This window comes from Arachis ipaensis, chromosome B5 (assembly GCF_059453495.1).
Source record: "Arachis ipaensis isolate K30076 ecotype BB chromosome B5, ASM5945349v1, whole genome shotgun sequence".
In the NCBI taxonomy this organism is placed as follows: domain Eukaryota; kingdom Viridiplantae; phylum Streptophyta; class Magnoliopsida; order Fabales; family Fabaceae; genus Arachis; species Arachis ipaensis.
The window spans coordinates 73,553,914-73,577,249 of record NC_142440.1 but is presented as its reverse complement, the minus strand read 5'-3'; the positions used below and the strand labels follow the sequence as shown (position 1 = coordinate 73,577,249).

The 23,336-nt window shown below is 32.3% G+C and overlaps 1 protein-coding gene and 1 non-coding gene across 2 annotated transcripts; one reads left to right on the top strand and one right to left on the bottom strand.

The window, feature by feature from the left end:
• Nucleotides 1-2,000: 2,000 nt before the first annotated feature.
• On the bottom strand, nucleotides 2,001-2,108 carry LOC148564629 (small nucleolar RNA R71). The gene has a single exon (XR_015883993.1). It is a non-coding gene; the product is annotated as a small nucleolar RNA R71 (small nucleolar RNA).
• Nucleotides 2,109-19,882: 17,774 nt separating this feature from the next.
• Nucleotides 19,883-21,546, top strand: LOC107643594 (NAC domain-containing protein 2). The gene is made up of 3 exons (XM_016347283.3): nucleotides 19,883-20,172; nucleotides 20,244-20,524; nucleotides 20,918-21,546. The coding sequence occupies exons 1-3, from the start codon at nucleotides 19,998-20,000 to the stop codon at nucleotides 21,386-21,388; spliced, it is 927 nt and encodes a 308-aa protein (XP_016202769.1). The 5' UTR covers nucleotides 19,883-19,997; the 3' UTR covers nucleotides 21,389-21,546.
• The last annotated feature ends 1,790 nt before the right edge of the window (nucleotides 21,547-23,336 follow it).

Here is a 23,336-nt window from a genome sequence, read left to right as displayed (position 1 = left end):
CATATTCATGCTAAAGCTTGACTGGCTATTAAGCCATGTCTAACCCTCAGATTGGAGCTTTAGATTAAGATTGTAAGATTCCTGGAATTCATATTAAAAATTTTGGAATCCTTATTTTTATTTTTCAAATGATTTTCGAAAAATATAAAATAAAAATACAAAAAAAAATCAAAAAATCATAAAAATCAAAAATAGTTCATGTTTCTTGTTTGAGTCTTGAGTCAGATTTAAAGTTTGGTGTCAATTGCATATTCATCTTGCATTTTTCAAAAATTCATGCATTCATAGTGTTCTTCATGATCTTCAAGTTGTTCTTGGTAAGTCTTCTTGTTTGATCTTGATGTTTTCATGTTTTGTGTCTTTTCTTGTTTTTCATGTGCATTTTTGCATCCATAGAGTCTAAACATGAAAGATTTCTAAGTTTGGTGTCTTGCATGTTTTCTTTGCATATAAAAATTTTCAAAAGTAAGTTCTTGATGTTCATCTTGACATTCAAAGTGTTCTTGGTGTTCATCTTGACATTCATAGCATTCTTGCATGCATTCATTGTTTTGATCCAAAATTTTCATGCATTGAGTCTTTTTCATGTTTTTCCCTCTCATCATTAAAAATTCAAATATCAAAAAAAATATCTTTCCCTTTTTCTCTCATCAAATTCGAAAATTTGAGTTGACTTTTTCAAAAAATTTTAAAATCTAGTTATTTTTATGAGTCAAATCAAATTTTCAATTTAAAAATCTCATCTTTTTCAAAATCTTTTTCAAATATCAAATCTTTTTCATTTTTCTTAGTTATTTTCGAAAATTTTAAAATATTTTTCAAAAAATCTTTTTCTTATCTTTATCACATAATTTTCGAAAATAACATCATCAATTAATGTTTTGATTCAAAAATTTCAAGTTTGTTACTTACTTGTTAAGAAAGATTCAAACTTTAAGTTCTAAAATCATATCTTGTGATTTCTTGTGAATCAAATCATTAATTGTGATTTTAAAAATCAAACCTTTTTCAAAACTAATTTCAATCATATCTTTTCAAAAATATCTTCTTATCATATCTTTTTCAAAAACTTGATTTCAAAATATCTTTTCTAACTTCCTAACTCCTTATCTTTTCAAAATTTGTTTCAACTAACTAACTAACTTTTTGTTTGTTTCTTATCTTTTTCAAAACTACCTAACTAACTCTCTCTCTCTCTAATTTTCGAAAATATCTTCCCTCTTTTTCAAAATTTCTTTTTTATTGACTAATTATTTTAATTTTTTATATTAATTTTCAAAAAATTACTAACCTTTTTCAAAAACTATTTTCGAAAATCACTAACTCTTTTTCAAAAATAATTTTCGAAAATTCTCCTTCTCTCTCATCTCCTTCTATTCTTTTCTTCTTCTACTCACATAGGGGAACCTCTATACCTGTGGTAAAAAGGATCCCTATTATTATTTTTCTGTTCCCTTCTCCTTCATATGAGCAGGAGCAAGGACAAGAATATTCTTGTTGAAGCAGATCCAGAACCTGAAAGGACTCTGAAGAGGAAACTAAGAGAAGCTAAAATACAACAATCCAGCAAGCACCTTTCAGAAATTTTCGAACAGGAAGAGGAGATGGCAGCCGAAAATAATAATAATGCAAGGAGAATGCTTGGTGACTTTACTGCACCTAATTCCAATTTACATGGAAGAAGCATCTCCATTCCTGCCATTAGAGCAAACAATTTTGAGCTTAAACCTCAATTAGTTTCTCTGATGCAGCCGAACTGCAAGTTTCATGGACTTCCATCTGAAGATCATTTTCAGTTCTTAACTGAATTCTTGCAGATATGTGATACTGTTAAGACTAATGGAGTAGATCCTGAAGTCTACAGGCTCATGCTTTTCTCTTTTGCTGTGAGAGACAGAGCTAGAATATGGTTGGACTCTCAACCTAAGGATAGCCTGAACTCTTGGGATAAGCTGGTCAAGGCTTTCTTAGCCAAGTTCTTTCCTCCTCAAAAGCTGAGTAAGCTTAGAGTGGATGTTCAGACCTTCAGATAGAAAGAAGGTGAATCCCTCTATGAAGCTTGGGAGAGATACAAAGGACTGACCAAAAAGTGTCCTTCTGACATGCTTTCAGAATGGACCATCCTGGATATATTCTATGATGGTCTGTCTGAATTAGCTAAGATGTCATTAGGTACTTCTGCAGGTGGATCCATTCACCTAAAGAAAACGCCTGTAGAAGCTCAAGAACTCATTGACATGGTTGCTAATAACCAGTTCATGTACACTTCTGAAAGGAATCCTGTGAGTAATGGGACATCCAGTGATCAATAAGGAGCTTCCCTTTGAGGAACCAAAGGAATCTGAGACTCATCTAGAGACCATAGAGATTCCATTAAACCTCCTTATGCCATTCATGAGCTCTGATGAGTATTCCTCTTCTGAAGAGAATGAGGATGTTACTGAAGAGCAAGCTGCCAAGTTTCTTGGTGCAATCATGAAGCTGAATACCAAATTATTTGGTATTGAGACTTGGGAAGATGAACCTCCCTTGTTCACCAATGAACTAAGAGATCTGGATCAACTGAGATTGCCTCAGAAGAAACAGGATCCTGGAAAGTTCTTAATACCTTGTACCATAGGCACCATGACCTTTGAAAAGGCTCTGTGTGACCTTGGTTCAGGGATAAACCTCATGCCCCCTCTCTGTAATAGAGAAACTGGGAATCTATAGGGTGCAAGCCACTAAAATCTCATTAGAGATGGCAGACAATTCGAGAAAACAGGCTTATGGACAAGTAGAGGACGTGTTAGTAAAGGTTGAAGACCTTTACATCCCTGCTGATTTCATAATCCTAGATACTGGGAAGGATGAGGATGAATTCATCATCCTTGGAAGACCCTTCCTAGCCACAGCAAGAGCTGTGATTGATGTGGACAGAGGAGAATTGATCCTTCAATTAAATGAGGACAACCTTGTGTTTAAAACTCAAGGATCTCTCTCTGTACCCATGGAGAGGAAGCATAATAAGCTTCTCTCATTGCAGAGTTAACCAGAGCCCCCACAGTCAAACTCTAAGTTTGGTGTTGGGAGGCCACAACCAAACTCTAAGTTTGGTGTTGAACTCCCATATCCAAACTCTAAGTTTGGTGTTGGAGAGTCTCAACAATGCTCTGAACATCTGTGAGGCTCCATGAGAGCCCACTGTCAAGCTATTGACATTAAAGAAGCGCTTGTTGGGAGGCAACCCAATTTTTATCTAATTTCTATTTTTATTGTTTTTCATGTTTTATTAGGTTCATGATCATGTGGAGTCACAAAATAAATAAAAAAATTGAAAACGGAATCAAAAACAGCATAAGAAAAATCACACCCTGGAGGAAGACCTTACTGGCGTTTAAACGCCAGTAAGATGCATCTGGCTGGCGTTCAACGCCAGAACAGAGCATGGTTCTGGCGCTGAACGCCCAAAATGGGCAGCATCTGGGTGTTTGAACGCCAGAATTGCACCCTGGAGAAGAGCTGGCGCTGAACGCCCAGAACAAGCATGGTTCTGGCGTTCAACGCCAGAAATGGGCAACAAATGGGCGTTCAACACCCAGAACAAGCACCAATCTGGCGCTGAACGCCCAGAGTTGTGTGCAAGGGCATTTTGCATGCCTAATTGGGTGCAAGGTTGTAAATCCTTGAACACCTCAGGATCTGTGGACCCCACAGGATCCCCACCTACCTCCACTTACTTCTTCTCACCCCTCTTTCACACAATCCCATAAACACTCTTCCCCAAAACTCTTCACCAATCACCTCAATCTCTTTTCCCTATCACCACTTCACCACTCACATCCATCCACTCTTCCCCATAAACCTACCTCATAAACACCACCTACCTTCAAAATTCAAAATCAATTTCCCACCCTATATGGCCGAAACCTTACCCCCCCTCCCTTCCCTATATATAGCCCTCCATTCCTCCTCATTTTCACATAACACAACCCTCTCTTCCCCTTCTTGGCCGAAACACATCTCTCTCCCTCTCCTCTATTTCTTCTTCTTCTTCATCTCTTCTTTCTTCTCTTGCTCGAGGGCGAGCAAAATTCTAAGTTTGGTGTGGTAAAAGCATAAGCTTTTTGTTTTTCCATTACCATTGATGGCACCTAAGACCGGAGAATCCTCTAGAAAAGGGAAAGGGAAGACAAAAGCTTCCACCTCCGAGTCATGGGAGATGGAAAGATTCATCTCCAAAGCTCATCAAGACCACTTCTATGATGTTGTAGCCAAGAAGAAGGTGATCCCTGAGGTCCCTTTCAAGCTCAAGAAGAATGAGTATCCGGAGATCCGACATGAAATCCAAAGAAGAGGTTGGGAAGTTCTAACAAAACCCATCCAACAAGTCGGCATCCTAATGGTTCTAGAGTTCTATGCCAATGCATGGATCACTAGGAACCATGATCAAAGTAAGAACCCGGACCCAAAGAATTATCTCACCATGGTTCGGGGGAAATACTTAGATTTTAGCCCAGAAAATGTGAGGTTGGCGTTTAACTTGCCTATGATACAAGGAGATGCACGCCCCTACACTAGAAGGGTCAACTTTAATCAAAGGTTGGACCAAGTCCTCATGGACATATGTGTGGAAGGAGCTCAATGGAAGATTGACTCCAAAGGCAAGCCGGTTCAACTAAGAAGACTGGACCTCAAGCCTGTGGCTAGAGGATGGTTGGAGTTCATCCAATGCTCCATCATCCCCACTAGCAACCGATCTGAAGTTACTGTGGATCGGGCCATCATGATTCATAGCATCATGATTTGAGAGGAAGTAGAAGTTCATGAAGTCATCTCCCTTGAACTCTACAAAATAGCCGAAAAGTCCTCCCCCATGGCAAGGCTAGCTTTTCCTCATCTTATTTGCCATCTATGTTACTCAGCTGGAGCTTTCATAGAAGGAGACATTCCCATTGAGGAAGAGAAGCCCATCACTAAGAAAAGGATGGAGCAAGCAAGAGAGCCCATTCATAGAGCTCAAGAGGCGCAGGAAGCTCATCACCATGAGATCCGGGAGATGCCTCAAATGCATTTTCCTCCACAAAACTATTGGGAGCAAATCAACACCTCTCTAGGAGAATTAAGTTCCAACATGGGACAATTAAGGGTGGAACATCAAGAGCACTCCATCATCCTTCATGAAATAAGAGAAGATCAAAAAGCAATGAGGGAGGAGCAACAAAGACAAGGAAGAGACATAGAAGAGCTCAAGGACATCATTGGTTCCTCAAGAAGGAAACGCCACCATCACTAAGGTGGACTCATTCCTTGTTCTTATATTCTCTGTTTTTCGTTTTCTATGATAAGTGCTTATCTAAGTTTGTGTCTTATTACATGATCATTAGTATTTAGTAACTATGCCTTAAAGTAGTGAATATGAATCCATCACCTCTCTTAAATGAAAACTGTTTTAATTCAAAAGAACAAGAAGTACATGAGTTTTGAATTTATCCTTGAACTTAGTTTAATTACATTGATGTGGTGACAATGCTTCTTGTTTTCTGAATGAATGCTTGAACAGCGCATATGTCTTTTGAAGTTGTTGTTTAAGAATGTTAAATATGTTGGCTCTTGAAAGAATGATGACAATGAGACATGTTATTTGATAATCTGAAAAATCATAAAAATGATTCTTGAAGCAAGAAAAAGCAGCAAAGAACAAAGCTTGCAGAAAAAAAAAGAGAAAAATATAGCAAAAAAAATATATATAGAAAGAAAAAGAAAAAGCAAGCAGAAAAAGCCAAAAGCTCTTAAAACCAAGAGGCAAGAGCAAAAAGCCAATAACCCTTAAAACCAAAAGGCAAGGGCAAATAAAAAGGATCCCAAGGCTTTGAGCATCAGTGGATAGGAGGGCCTAAAGGAATAAAATCCTTGTCTAAGCGGCTAAACCAAGTTGTCCCTAACCATGTGGTTGTGGCGTGAAGGTGTCAAGTGAAAACTTGAGACTGAGCGGTTAAAGTCAAGGTCCAAAGCAAAAAAAAAGAGTGTGCTTAAGAACCCTGGACACCTCTAATTGGGGACTTTAGCAAAGCTGAATCACAATCTGAAAAGGTTCACCCAATTATGTGTCTGTGGCATTTATGTATCCGGTGGTAATACTGGAAAACAAAGTGCTTAGGGCCACGACCAAGACTCATAAAATAGCTGTGTTCAAGAATCATCATACTGAACTAGGAGAATCAACAACACTATCTGAACTCTGAGTTCCTATAGAAGCCAATCATTCTGAACTTCAATGGATAAAGTGAGATGCCAAAACTATTCAAGAGGCAAAAAGCTACAAGTCCCGCTCATCTGATTGGAGCTATGTTTTATTGATAGTTTGGAATTTATAGTATATTCTCTTCTTTTTATCCTATTTGATTTTCAGTTGCTTGGGGACAAGCAACAATTTAAGTTTGGTGTTGAGATGAGCGGATAATTTATACGCTTTTTGGCATTGTTTTTAGTATGTTTTTAGTAGAATCTAGTTACTTTTAGGGATGTTTTCATTAGTTTTTATGTTAAATTCACATTTCTAGACTTTACTATGAGTTTGTGTGTTTTTCTATGATTTCAGATATTTTCTGGCTGAAATTGAGGGACTTGAGCAAAAATCAGATTCAGAGGTTGAAGAAGGACTGCTGATGCTGTTGGATTCTGACCTCCCTGCACTCAAAGTGGATTTTCTGGAGCTACAGAACTCAAAATGGCGCGCTTCCAATTGCGTTGGAAAGTAGACATCCCGGGCTTTCCATCAATGTATAATAGTCCATACTTTGGCCGAGTTTAGATGACGTAAAAGGGCGTTGAACACCAGTTCTATGCTGCCGTCTGGAGTTAAACGCCAGAAACAAGTCACAAACCAGAGTTGAACGCCAGAAATACGTTACAACCTGGCGTTCAACTCCAGAAAGAGCCTCTGCACGTGTAAAATTCAAGCTCAGCCCAAGCACACACCAAGTGGGCCCCGGAAGTGGATTTATGCATCAATTACTTACTTCTGTAAACCCTAGTAGCTAGTTTATTATAAATAGGACTTTTTACTATTGTATTAGACATCTTTGGATTATATTTTGATCTATTGATCACGTTTGGGGCTGGCCATTCGGCCATGCCTGAACCTTTCACTTATGTATTTTCAAACGGTAGAGTTTCTACACTCCATAGATTAAGGTGTGGAGCTCTGCTGTTCCTCAAAGATTAATGCAAAGTACTACTGTTTTTCTATTCAATTCAACTTATTCCGCTTCTAAGATATTCATTCGCACTTCAACCTGAATGTGATGAACGTGCAATCATCATCATTCCATATGAACGCGTGCCTGACAACCACTTCCGTTCTACCTTAGATTGAATGAGTATCTCTTGGATCTCTTAATCAGAATCTTCGTGGTATAAGCTAGATTGATGGCGGCATTCATGAGAGTCCGAAAAGTCTAAACCTTGTCTGTGGTATTCCGAGTAGGACTCTGGGATTGAATGACTGTGACGAGCTTCAAACTCGCGAGTGCTGGGCGTAGTGACAGACGCAAAAGGAGGGTGAATCCTATTCCAGTATGATCGAGAACCTCAGATGATTAGCCGTGCTGTGACAGAGCATTTGGACCATTTTCACAAGAGGATGGGATGCAGCCATTGACAAGGGTGATGCCTCCAGACGATTAGCCATGCAGTGACAGCGCATCGGACCATTTTCCAGAGAGGATCAAAAGTAGCCATTGACAACGGTGATGTCCTTACATAAAGCCAGCCATAGAAAGGAGTAAGACTGATTGGATGAAGACAGCAGGAAAGCAGAGGTTTAGAGGGACGAGAGCATCTCCATGCATTTATCTGAAATTCTCACCAAGGATTTACATAAGTATTTCTATCCCTATTTTATTATTAATATTCGAAAACTCCATAACCATTCTATATCCGCCTGACTGAGATTTACAAGATGACCATAGCTTGCTTCATACCAACAATCTCCGTGGGATCGACCCTTACTCGCGTAAGGTTTATTACTTGGACGACCCAGTGCACTTGCTGGTTAGTTGTGCGAAGTTGTGATAAAAAGTTGAGATTACAATTGAGCGTACCATGTTGATGGCGCCATTGATGATCACAATTTCGTGCACCAGTTTGCATACGCAAGGATCATAGTTATCACCACAGGGTCATCATGGCCAGACGTTACCCCTTGAGCATTTTCTTTAGTGAACGAGATTGTTGGCAAGTCGGGAGATCTGTTATCTTCCCCGACTTGGTACACTTCTTTAAGATGCCTTTTTCGTGATGATTTAGATATTCCTCCTCCAGCAAATCCCCCGTTAATCATGTGTATGTGTCACTCGAGAGTTTGAGGTGGACGTTCTTGTCATCCCCCTTCTTTTTCTCTCTTTCTCTTCCTCGGGTTGTCCGGCCTATCCGCCAAGTACCTGTCTAATCGGCCTTCTCTGGCCAACTTTTCTATGACATTCTTTAAATTATAATAGTCATTGGTAGAATGGCCATAGAGTTTGTGGTACTCACAATATTTTGTCCGGCTTCCTACCTTTTTGTGTTTAATTGGACGAGGAGGTGGAAGCTTCTCGGTGTGACATATCTCTCTATAAACATTTACAAGAGAGACCCTGAGGGAAGTGTAGTTATGATATCTTCGAGGTTTTTCCAGGTTGTACTCTTCCTTCTTCTTAGCTTCTTTATCTTTTTTCCGAGATGGATAAGGCAGGTTGGATCTCGGAAGTGGTTCTCTCAGTTGTGAGTTCTCCTCCATGTTGATATACTTCTCTGCCCATTCTTATACTTCATACAAGGAAGACGGATATCGCTTGGATATGGATTAAGAAAACGACCCTTCCTTAAGGTCGTTAAACAATCCCATTATCATTGCTTCAATAGGTAGGTTTTGCATTTTCAAGCATGCTTTGTTAAATCTTTCCATGTAATCTCAGAGCGTTTTCCTTGCCTCTTGCTTAACTCCTAGCAAGCTTGGTGCGTGTTTCACCTTATCCTTCTGAATTAAGAATCTTGTCAGAAACTTCCTTGTCAGGTCGTCAAAACAAGTCACCAACCTGGGTAGTAAGTTGTCGTACCACTTCATCGCAGCTTTGGTCAAAGTCGTTAGAAATGCTTTAGAACGTCTAGCATCAGAGGCGTCGGCTAGATACATCCAACTTTTGAAGTTGCTGAGATTGTGCCTCAGGTCGGTCATTCCGTCATAAAGATCCATGTCAGGAGTTTTGAATTTCCTTGGAACTTTGGCCCACATGATCTCTTCCACGAACGGATCCTCACCCCCTTAAAGGGCTTTCCTCCCGATCTACTCAATTGCTCCATTTTCGGAGATCAGCTTCCAATCTTAAGAGCTTTTCTTTTAGCTCCCTACGTCATTGTACCTCCCTTCGCAGTTCCTGTTCTGCTTCTCGTTGACATTCAGCTTCTTGCTCAAGATGTTCTAGTCATCCACGATGGCCATGGATTAAGCCTAATATCTCTGTTGGATGTGGAGGTTCTTCATCTTCTGGTGGGTGTACCTCTGATTGAATCCGTCTTTGTTGGGAATTTCTTGATGTCCCTTTTACATGGGACCGTGCGTTCTTTTCTGTGGTGGAGGTATTGCAAGTGTGAGATCATCACGGTAAGGCTCTGGTTCTGATTCAGATGCCTTGTGACCGTCTTCATAGTGGTCGTCCACCATTGTCAAGGGTTGAATCCTAGGTCCCCGACAACAGCGCTAATGTTCTGAGGGTTACCTGAAACGTTAATTTGGGCCTGGACGTGAGGTCCAGACTCCTTGTGGGGCAGCCTCCGACTTGTTCCAATGTCGAAGTGCTGCCATCCAAGTTCCTCGTGAGGAGGTGGGGGATGGTACCTGCAAAAGACTCCGATGCTTAAGTTAGCAACGACTTTAGGCAGGTTTTTAGTAGATTAGAACGTAAATATACCTGAGGAGTGTCAGTGTATTTATAGTAGAGCTCTTAACCACCTTTGTTGGAGCCAATATTTTCACCTTTATTTGTGGATATTTTTTCCTTTATTTTGAGAGTTTGTTAGGATTTATCTTTTAGGAAGATAGAGATAGTAGAAGAGATTTTGGGAGATAATTACTTGTAAATGCTTATCCAATCTCTTTCACCGTGTCCGACCTTTTTAGGTGGATCTTTCTTCCTTATTCGGTCTAGTTTTATATTTTGGGTCAGGGTATGAATAAGGACTATATGCATAAATAATAATTTAAATTAAATACAAAATTTGTGAATTTAATATTTAATTTTAATCTATTTTAAATTTTATATTATTTTTAATTATTCTATCAAGATAATTTATATAAATAACAAAATTTCTAGTTTTTTATTAAAATGATATGTTTTTTTAAAATGAAATCAATTTTATTTTATCTATTAATTTTAATATAAATTTCAAATTAATTATTTTTTATAAGTATCAAAAATAATATTTTAAAGGTTTAATTACTCTGCAGGTCCCTATAGTTTTACCGAATTTTTAATTAGGTCCCTATACTTTTTTTCTTTTCAATTGGATCCCTATATTTTTTTTTTCAATTTAGTCCTTGTTAACGTTAAACGACAAAAAACTGTTAGTAAATTGTAAAATTACTTGTATACCCTTAGAGACTTAATTGAAAAGAAAAAAAAAAGTACAGGGACCTAATTAAAAATTCGATAAAACTATAAATATTCAATGAAAGATATTCCTATAATCCCTATTCAATGATTCTACAACATACAACATAAAAGATATTCCTATAATCTTTTTTATTTTGTCACTATCATTCTTTTGCTTGTGTACCCTTAATCAATCTAGGTACAAATATGAGTTTCTTAAAACATTTTTCTCTAGTAATATATTTTGGTTCAAATGATACATGAGCTGATGAGCATTCTTAAAACAATTGGCCCAAATTCTTATGGTTCAATTGCTCGGTTTAGTTGCTGCATCTTGAATTCGACACAAGTTTCCGATCAATGCTATGGATTATCTTCAAGATAATTGTTTGAATTGTCAACTAAAGAGTAATCATGGATTAAACCATACACACATTTTGTTAAAAAAAAAATTATATTATACATGTTGGGCAAAGAGCAATAATAAAATACTTCTCATAATGAATGAAATTATTTCTATACCAATCATTTCCATTATTTTGTTGAATGGAACAAGAAGAAATACAGATTTGGACAAAGTTATGTTCCCACCATAGGAACATAATGTAAAAGTAAAGGGACTAAATAAAAGTAAATTTAGAAGTAAGAAAAAGCATAATCAGAGGAGGATGATCCTAGAAATAAAATCTATGATTCCCCAAATATGCAACCCAAGTAAAAGTCAAGTTTGTAGTTGTGGCTGTTTTGTTAATAGCTAGCTATACATGTGGCTGCTACAACAATGAGTTATCAAGAAGAAAACTTGCTGCTTCACATTTTGCAGTGTAGTTGTGCTTTGAAGAACGGTACTTCCGATGCACCCCTATAAGTTTCCCTGACCCAGCCTTCTGGTGGAAACCAACCATTAAACTCGTAAGTAAGTATCAATTAACAAGTTCGTAATTTTAATCATATCAATGATCATCATCATAATAAGAGAAATGAGAGTTTTTAACTATGAATTTTATCAAGCATGTTGCTACCTTTCTGTCTGCTTGTGCTGCCTTTAGGAACCTTCTAATGAAAACATATGCTGTTGGAACAGACATGTTAAAGTGCAATGTGTTCAGCATCAACTTCTCCTGAAAGGGTTTATCAGACAAAAATAAACAAATAAATATCAGTTTATTTTCTCTATGAATGCATGCATATATGTTAAGATAGTAGTACTAAACAAGGAAAACATATATTACCATATCCAGAACTTCATTCCTTGTATATGCCTTGTCTAATATAAGGATCAAGAACTCCAATTCCCTTGGCTCAAATACTCTTTGAAAGATACGAGTGCAATACAATACATCCTTAATTTTGAAGAATCCATGGATCATAGCCATCAACAAAATTTAGAATATAAATTTAGAATATAATTTGAGAAACAAACAGAAGTTGCAAACAATTAAGCAAAACTGAAATTGAACTACAAATTCACACAACTTAAGAATTCACAGCTTAAGAGACAGGAACTAAAAACAACTAAAAAACTGAAAAAAAAAACAACACAATACGAATAGAACACCCCTAAAACATTCAGCTTCTCCTTATTCCCAATCTCAGTCAATCAATTCTTCCTCAAAAGCCAAGAGATTAAAATGGGACACCAAGATGAAGAAGAAAGGTTGGAATATCATCATATCTAGAATATCATTAACTATGTTGATCAATTAACTGACTACACAAAAGATAAGAAAATATAACAAACACCACAAGTAAAGAGCAATCACATTGCTCATTGCTACAAAGGTTTTGCTTCTTTCCTACTCCACAAAACCAACAAACATGGTTAAGAAAAACTAATTGAAGCTTGCATAGCAGACCCAATAAAGGCATCAATGAGTAATCCACTAATCCTAGCTCAAATTGGGGGCGCAAAGCATCACATAACATGATATGAAATCAGATATTAAGGCATGAAGTAACAAAAAAGATTTATCATGATGAGAAGCTTTACATCTTCAATGATTAGTGTTACTTCAAGATTTGTCATAAACTTGCCACCATAATGTATGTCTATGGTGAAATCTGAGTTCCCCATCACTACAGGTATTAAAAACAGAAACATAATCCATTTAAAAAACATCGTCACAGCCACAACAATCAACATTTAAGAATAAACACAATTTATCATTAGCAAAATTAATTTATATTTCAATTCCCCCTTTAACAAAATTCATGCATAGAGATATCCATATTGTAAACCCTAAATCAACCATTATCAAAACAATCCAAAAATCAATCCCAGAAATAGATATTCAACCAATGTCATTTTTATAAAAAAAAATAAAATTAGCATACACATCAACTTTTAAAACTGACAAAAGAAGTTTTTTTTCCTGACCTGTTTTCAGAGAGAACGTTCGAGTGCAGGGAGATGGAGCAGACGCACAATGCAGAGACGGGAGGCCAAGCGCTACGAGACTCCGATCGATACGGCGCAGCGACGGTGATGGGCTTCACCGCGACGGACGGCGACGGGGAACGCGCTGACCACCTCTGAACGGAACAGAGTAGAGCAGACCGGTTCACAAGGAAGGTGGCGACGGACGGCAAACCACCAAGCGTTCCTTGCAGAAGCCCCCCAGCGACGGATGACGGCCCGAAAGAGGGGAAGCAGAGGACGACTTAATCGCGTTCTCCACAGAGAACGTTAGGGTTTCTTTTTTTACTTGTGATAAATTGCAAGGGGTGATTTGGGTATTTTGAAATAATGCATGTTTCTTCAGCTAGCCATTCCAACCAAATTTAAAGAATATTCGTTTTTTATTAAGAATATTCTGTTAACTTTAACGTTATACACACGGCAGGACTTAATTGAAAAAAATTTCACGTATAAAGACCCAATTAAAAAGAAAAAAAGTATAGAAACCTAATTGAAAATTCGGTGAAATTATAAGGACCTGCAGAGTAATTAAACCTATTTTAAAAATATTTTATTGGAGTTAATCTAATAGTTTCGTAATTGAATTAAATTAAATCAAATGTAAAAGAAAAAAAGTGACATGCATCGTACCTAACGTTATTTAATCAGTATCTTGTATGAGTCCAGAAGAATAGAAAGAGAATATACCTTTTTAATTAATTAATTAATGAAGTAAAATGATTTCGCCACATTACCTCTTTGTGAGAGTGAAGATGATAATAATTAGATACGATTTCCAATTAGGTGCAGGTGATGACTTGTCCAGTTTAGGAACCATATAAACACAAGAAAGCACCATTCTTTTGGAGTGTTATTAATTTATTATATATTTTGTTTCTTTTTATAAGGTAGTGCTTATCCCTTTAGTTCCAAGTTCTAACCCAACCTACCCTTTATAGAAAAGACACGCGTCATTTTGGTAAGTGCCGTTGATGGTTACCTCTCCTGACCACTGCATGAGGAATTAGGGTTAGCCTCACTAATTATATATATAAAATAAATTTGATATTGATTTTTTTATCCTTTTATTTTAAATTAAAGAGTGAATGTAGTTTCGGATCATTGACTATTTGTCTCAAAAATAAACCATCTTTTTATAATTCAAAAAATCTTTAATTATAACCTAATTATTCAAATAATTAATTGAAGTAACTCATATAAAATAGTGACCTATTAATATGTCAAAAATCGTTTAGACTATGAACAAAAATCATTTAGACTAATTATTTAAAAATAGCTAAAAATTGATAAAAAAAAATTTTGAATTATTAAAAATATTTTATTCTTTAGACAGATAATTAGGAACCAAAAACATATTTACCCGAGTCACCAAAAAAAAAAAAAACATATTTACCCTGAATTAAACTAAAACCGAGTGCAAAAGTATTACCGGACACATTTCCGTATATCATGGAAGCAGTTTTGTTGTTCTAGTTACCTAGTTATTATTGTTTAATAGTAATGTCTAAAAATGAAATATTCAAAATCAAAATGCAAAATGTTGACTTTTTCTCTTCAATGATTGTTTTCTATTCAAACATATAGCGCAGTCTAACCCTAAAAAGCATAAATTGTTTAGGAATCACAAGATAGGACTGCATATTAATAAAATGAACGAAATACGTAACCTATGGAGGTTTTTATTAACGAGAAGCGATATATATCCTAAGATTTAAATCTTCTAAAATAAAGAAAATGGTAAAATGAGATTGTAAATATGTATTTACTTTAAATTATAAAATGGAAAAACTTCAGACATAATAAAAATTGCAAATTTAATAATAATTAATCTTTTACTTTATTATTTGATCAATTTTTTATTTTTAGAAAAAAAAAAGATTTCATATCACAAAAATATTTCTTGTCCAAATTAAAATTGTAGACATTGAGGACGTGGCTCATGACATATATATGTATGACTCATTTCTCTCTTCTTTGATCTTAACAAAAAAATGCTTTACATAATTATTATTCATATAATTGAAACATATGTTGATTTTTTAAAGATTTTTTTGTTCCCTATTTTGATATATAAGTAAGATATTTTTGTTCTTGATTGAGTATTAAGGAAAGATACTCATTTCTTTCAAGAATAGTTTGGTTTGCTTTTTCTATTAAAAAAAATTCTGACCATGTAGTTTTGTCACGTTTGCCATTTATTTGTTCTATAATCATTATTTTGTTAATAAAATAGTATCAGTTTGTTTTCTCTATATTATTAATTATTTTGATAACTGGATTAAAAAAAAAGAAGAAATTAGTATGTCTGATGAGTTTCTAATATTTATGACTTACCTAGCATTTTTCTGAATTCTTTTCTTGATTTATGGTATCTGATCTCTGTATTCTGAATTATCAAATAAAATATTGCGAATGAAGAAAAAACTAAAAGTAAAAAACAAATCAATCATTGGACAAATACCATACCAACTAATCGATTCTTTAAAAAGAAAGAAAACAACTCCCTAAACAATCATAGGACTTTGTACTTCAATAATTATGGAACTCTAAACTAGATTAAAAATTAAAACGTAACACTATAATCATGTCTTTTGTTCTTTGATTGTTTCAAACATGATCAAAAACATTTTAATAATAATGATGAAAATAGAAAGCTTCAAAAGAGGGCGTTACTTTATTTTCTTTTCCCACCTTCGTTATAGCCAAACCAGCCGAGAGAACCAAAGGTGTTGACTATTGAGTGATCCAAATTATTGATGGTTTTTGTTTCTTTTATTTTATTTTGTTTTCTATCCTATATAGTGTGGTGAACACGTAGAAGGCACGTTCCCAACCCCATTAGCTTTTATTCTTTTTTTTTTTTTTTCTGCAAAGGAGTGGCGTCATTATTGATGATTTGCTAAAAATTCATTCGTTTATTTTTCTTAAAGAAAAAATTATAAAGTTGTGAGGAATATTTTTTTTTATTTTACAATTTTCTTAGGAAATGGAATATTTAAAGTTATTTTTTCTTCCAACAAATAAATTGGAATTAAAAATTATTATCATATGCTCTTTATTTCTCCGAAATATTTGAAGTCTCCTATGATAAGTTAATAAGTTAATAACCAATTAATTAACAAAATAAGAAACACTTCTAATCTAATCACATGCTTCCAAGTTAGACGCTAAATTAAATATGCAAGTGGAATGTTTTTTATAAGGAAAAAATTTGGTAACAAAAAATTTTTAACTATAATTAGTTAAAATTTTTTATAATTTATTTTATTTATATAACTTAATAATATTTTAATTTTCTATCTCATTCTCTTATCAATCTATTTATTATATTCTTATCAGTCTCACTTATTAATGATATTAATTATAATATCATATTTTTAACTATTACACATTCTTATAATCATTATTTAATATTTTCTTTTATAATTTGAATGTTACAATTAAAAATGGTAATAATATTAATTATTATGGCAAACGTTGACAATTAAAAAAGGTAACAATTAATTTTTATTTCCTCTAATTTATTTATTATTATGGCAAACATTGACAAATGTGAAAGCTTGGTTTAATAGGTTTTTCATTGTTAATTTGGATCATGAAAATTGTTTATTCTCTCCAGCTTGAAATCATAACTCTATTTTAATTACAAGCACAATTGGAATAGGACAAAAAAATTTACAAGGAGTTGAAAATAATTTGAATAACAGACAAACTCACCCGATGAGATTATTGTCCGTCAATCAATTTTCAAAAATATGAAAGACTACACTAGCTTTGATGAGGTATGGTAATAAACTGATTTAATTTTTTGTTTATGTGCATCTATAATTATATTGTACTAACTAAGTTCATACACATAGCACTCATAAGCTCATATATATAATATCTATAATTACATACAACTAACATCTAAAATTTAAATTCATGTTTATTAGATATTGCATTCATACGTACACATATTATTTTTTAGTTATTGTATAAGTAACTATCAAATTAACACAGATGTTTTTAAATTTTTTCATCATTGAATTTGAAAAAATGTCAAATTTTTAAATTAATTTATTCAATTGATAAATTTACTCATAACATCCATAAATTCATATGCATAACATCGATAATTTCATACATATGATGTCTATAATTAATAAATTTTTATAATTAATATTACCAAATTTTAAACTATGTGTCTTATTGTATTTTTCAAATTATCTCATATGTGCATTAATAGGTTATGATTTTATTATTTTAATATTTTTTATTTAATATTCATATGTATATGTATGCTTATTTATTGATTTTAATATAACAAGTTAATAATTATTTTTAAAAATTTATTTTTTAATTTTTTATATCTTATCTTTTATTTTTTATTTTCTAATAGTTTATATGTAAAATATGAGTTGTACAGTAGAAGTTGTTAAAATTTTTAAATTTAACCTCCATAATTTCTGTAGAAAAATTGCATTTTAATGGGTAATAATGTGAGTGAGGAATTTTAGGAATTTAATTTGGAAGAAACTGAAATTAATTTTAGAAAGAACATTAATGCTCTAAGCACGCAGAAAAATAGTAGGTAATAAAGAGAATAAGTAATAAAAAAGTATATATCACTTACTTATCAAGAGAATGAAAATTTTTATATGACATTTTTATATTGTAATTAATTTTTGACTACCTAGCACTCCTCTTTTATAATTAGTAATACTAAAAGGAAGCTTTGATGATTTTCCAAATCCTCCTTTTCCTTGGCGATTAATATTGTGGCATATGTACCAATTAATGGTACAAAAATAATACGGTAATAATGCTAGAAAAATAAAAAAAATAGTCAGAATTTATCTTTTTTAGTATTTATTTATTAATTATTACAATAATTAATACATATTAAATAAAACGAATTCTGATTATTTTTTGCTAGTTATTTTTTGTTAATAAACATTTTCCATAATAATAATATCCATAGATCTAAGATTTCAAGAAACTTGATCGATGACTGTATGATAATGAAATATATTTTGATAGAAAAACTTATTCTAAAAGTTTAAACTGATAGAAAAAGATAATATAAATAATTATATCTCTAACACTTTTTTTTAGGTGAGTTTCTATTTTTTTTGGGTTTGTTTAATGATACCATGTTATAAAATCACTCATCCAAAAAATTTAAGCTGATAAGAGGAGGTAACATAAATAATTATATATCTATCATTCTATTTTTTATTTATTATTATAATTACTTTTTAACATTTTTTGTGTAATTTTAAACATGAATTAAGAAACAGTGAAAATATCAATTTTAAGGTTAATCAGATCATTTATTTTTTGTGTGATTTTTCATATTATTCCTCATTTTCATCATTTTATTTTTCATAGAATTTTCTATTAAAGGTAATTTCGAAATGGAAAAGTATTGGTGGCCAACCCTTATTTAAGAAATTTTAGCCAATAAATTATAAGTAGTGCACGCATTAACATTCTTATAATACCAGTTATTAAATGAATATAACTAATGCCCTTTATATCAAAATTTCACTTAAACCATTTTGCAATCATTATTTCAATTAATACTATCTTTTGTCCAATCAATCCTCGTAGTAAATAATAATAATAATAATGTACCAGTGATTAGTCAATCTCCTTAATTTCTTATTGATGGAGTATTTCCACCTCCGGTAATTATTATAGCTTCACTGTTTTCTTCCTTTTTATATAATTATTGTAATTATTTAAAAACCCTTTCTAAAATGAATCCGGTAATACATTAAAAAACGATAGATGGAATAGTTATTTTAAAGGTGATAAGAAGAAAAAAAATAAAAGAAATTAGATCCTTCAAAGAACTTTAGAATAATAAGGTGAAAGGAAAATTGCTACTCTTCAATCATTTGTTTTAATTTAGTTGCAAGTGAATTGCATTGCCTAATGATGATTCATTTTAAGGATGATGTTCCTTATTTTGACACTTTATAAATGATATAATCGTTATTTAAAATATCAAATTGTATGCTCTACTATTTTCTATTTAAATTATTCGTATGAAAAATCTAATACCTAAATTCATTCCACTTTGTTTATCTACTATACATGAAGACATGCAATATGCCAATAATATTCTATGGGTGACTTGAATGCGACCCAATAATGTGGATAAACACGCGGAACATCAGAGTTAGTTCAAAGTTCAAAGAATAGTACCCAAAAAACAAAAATATTATGTATTCGTACACCAAAATCAATTACTAATATATTTGTATAAAAATATATATAATTTAATTTATTTTTAATATATATATTTATATTTTAATATATATTTTATATTAATAATTAATTTTATAATTAATTTTAATATATATTTAACATAATTAAATCAATATAAATATATAAAAAAATATTTTCATATCTTTAAAATACATTTAATTTATACACTAAAAATATTTATAATTATTTTTTATTTATAATATAATTAAAAATTAAAATAAATAATTATTTAATATTTAAAAAATATTAACAAATTATAAAAATTTATTATTATTTAATTATTAATTTAATTTTTTTAATTTAATTTTTTTTTAGTAATTTAATAATATATTTTATTCTATATTTTAAATATTAATAATAAAAGATAATAAGTTTGGATGATCCGTATTCTTTATTTTAAAATACAAATTAAATATATCTTATTTTGATATGAAGATAAAGATATATATGATTTTAAATAATTGGAGCATGCATAAATAAGAAGGCATAAGGTGACGCGCATAGAAAAAGTCGTAGCACGAACCAATGAAATCCATGCACCTAAATCAGAAACGACAAGAAACCTCAAAGATAAAAGGGGCATTCATCTCATTGCAAACATTTCAAACACCTTGATTTCTCTTCAACCCTTATCTTCAATTCATCCCCATCCTCTTTCTCTTGTTGTGTCCCCACTATAGTCCCAAAAATAATAACCAATTTAATTAATGGAGGGTAGTAGAAGAAGCTCAAATTCTGAACTCCCTCCTGGGTTTCGGTTTCACCCAACTGATGAAGAACTAATCGTTCACTACCTTTGTAACCAAGCCACTTCAAAGCCTTGCCCTGCTTCCGTCATCCCTGAAGTTGATATCTATAAGTTTGATCCATGGGAATTACCCGGTACATATCATTATTATTTAATTTATTAGCCTAGTCTCTGTGGTTGTTTTAATTAATTCTTGTGATTTCAGATAAAACAAGCTTTGGAGAGAACGAATGGTACTTCTTTAGCCCAAGGGATAGGAAGTACCCAAATGGGGTGAGGCCTAATAGGGCAACGGTTTCAGGGTATTGGAAGGCCACTGGTACGGACAAAGCAATCTATAGTGGGTCTAAGCATGTTGGGGTCAAGAAAGCTTTGGTCTTTTACAAGGGTAGGCCCCCAAAGGGTATCAAGACTGATTGGATCATGCATGAGTATAGATTGGTTGGATCAAGAAGGCAACCCACTAAACAAATTGGATCCATGAGGGTAACCCCTTTTCGCTCTTTAACTCATCATCTTTTTCACACCAAAACAGAAAATAAAAATTAGTCATCATATTTTAGAGTAATTATACAAAGATAGAAATATTGTCTCTTAAATTTGGGTTGATTATTCATTCACTTTTATTCACTTTTGGTTTGTATATATAATAATTCATGACTAATAATAGACATTTAAATATTGTTTTTCTATATTTTGGATAAACAGACAAAAGAAAATTCTAAAACTAAAACATCTTGTCTATCTATTGATAATGTTTTATCCTGCAGTCAAATTTGTATATTATTCTCAATATTTTGTATTTGTCTGATATTTTGATGTGTTGGATTAAGTGGAAGCTTACGCTTTTTTGTGATTTTTGGGATGTGTCATCATCAGCTAGATGACTGGGTGTTATGCAGGATCTACAAGAAGAGGAGCATAGCAAAATCAATGTTGGAGCCTAAAGAGGAATTCCCAACAATGCCCCAAATCAATCATCATCTAACATCATCATCAAATGATGGGAATGATAATAATGATGATGAGCAAGAAATGATGATGAAATTCCCAAGGACATGTTCCCTTACACATCTTTTGGAAATGGACTACTTGGGCCCAATATCACAAATACTCTCTGATGGATCATATAACTCAACCTTTGATTTTCAACTAAACAGTGCCAATGTTGGCAACATGATTATGGACCCTTTTATGAAACAACCTCAGATCCTTGAAATCCCTAACAAAAATAATCATAACAATCCTTATTATGATGTGGATTCAGGGAAGAACAACCTAGTGAAACAGAATAGCACCATAAACCCTACTATATTTGTGAACCAATTCTTTGATCATAGTGGTAGTTAACAGTTAATTTTATTATTAAAAAGAAAAAAAAAAGAAATTGGATTATTGTTAGACATGGCGATGAAGCGTCACCAATTAGAACAATCATGAAGATTCTTTGTAGAAAACAAAATTTATATTACATCATCATCACATAATGGATTCTCAATGGTATCAAATCTGATTAGCTCACATGGACTTTATTATTTTATATATATATATATGGACAAGCTGCTTAGTGGCTTTCTAAAATTAAACAAATAAATTAGCTTTCTTGATTATGATAATTTCAATGTTCAAACCCAAATGCTTATCTCATCCGTTTTATGGCTAAGCCACCAACTTCCTTTACATCATTCGTGCACATTATTACAATGATTTAATTTATTTTGACCAAGGACAATACGGTTAGCGAGTCCCCAACTATAAGTCAATAATTGAATAAGCTGAAATAATTAAGAGAAAAACTTACACGATTTTAAAACATATTTGATTGATGCGTATTTTTAAGAACTTTTTGTAATTATATTTTTTAAATATACTTTTTAAACATTTTGGAGCATGTACTAAATATGTTTTAAGACGGAATATATAGATATTTATCATGAAACGAAGTCTTTTTTTTTTTTTTCAAAAAAATGAAATATAGTTGAATTGAATATTGTTGCTGGTTTGTGAGTAGTGTTGCTTATCCAAAATGATGACGGCAGTGTTGATAAAATCGGTGACTAATAACACTAAACCGTGGGAAAGCAATGTGGATGACGTGCTATATATATAATAAAGAAAATAGGCATGCGCATGGGCTCAAATAGTTTTAGATATGGATTAAAGAATTAACTAGTTACCAATAATCCTTGTATTTGCTTAGTCATGGAAAGTGCTACTCAATATAAACAAATATAGATTCTAAAACGGATTAATCGTTTGAAATTTTTAATGAATATATATAACATGGTTTTACTTTTAGGCCTATTTAATTTTGGATAAATTTTTTAAATAAATTTTTAAAAAAATATAAATACTTTTATTAATAATAATTTATAAATAAATTATTTTGTATTTGAATTTTTAGTTATAGAAATATTTATTTTAAAGTTGTACTGTTTGGATAAATGACTCAAAAAATTAATATAATTTTTTATAACAAAGAGAATGGATATTAAAATAACGATGATAATAAATATTTTTTAATATTAAATGTTAATTTTACATAATTAAATCATTGTGTGAAAATAGTAGTAAAGAGTCGATACTTTTAGCGGATAAAATATTACATGAAAATAGTGATGGAGTGTTAATATTTTCAACAGAAATAAAAAATATTTTTTACAGAGTAAAAAATAAAAGTAGTACAATAGTCTTTTTTATTTTAAAGTCATTTTTTTATAATAAAAATGATAAAATAATTTAAAAAAAAAGTCATAATTTTTTTATTTTCTTAAAAACTTTCAATTAATTTTTTAAAAATTAAAAATATTTTTCAAAAATAGTACTAAATGTACATCATATAATTTTTCATAATTCAAAAAAAGAAATGCTTTTTACTACTTCCCAAACCCACTCTTAATAGTTAATAATCTTGTTGAATGCTAGAAGTTCTTGACTTCTTGGGATGTATGTTCGGTCCATGACACGAAACAGGTGAGAAGAAGCATTGTTTTGACTTACATATAAATTCATGTAAGTATATATATAATTTTTAACATTACCAGTTATTGAAATTCTAGCGGCCTAATCTCCGAACGGACAAGGTATTGGACATTCGCTGCAAATAGATTTCTTTTATTATTCACGTTTAAATTAATTTATTTAAGTTTTTAATATTTTAATATTGTTATTCTAGTATTTGTAATTTGTTAATAGATTGTAGTATAACATTAAGATAATTTTAAAATATTAAAAATTTCAGTAGGTCTGTGGTTAATTTTGCTTACGTTGAGATGTGAGGTCTGTGAAAGAGTATTCC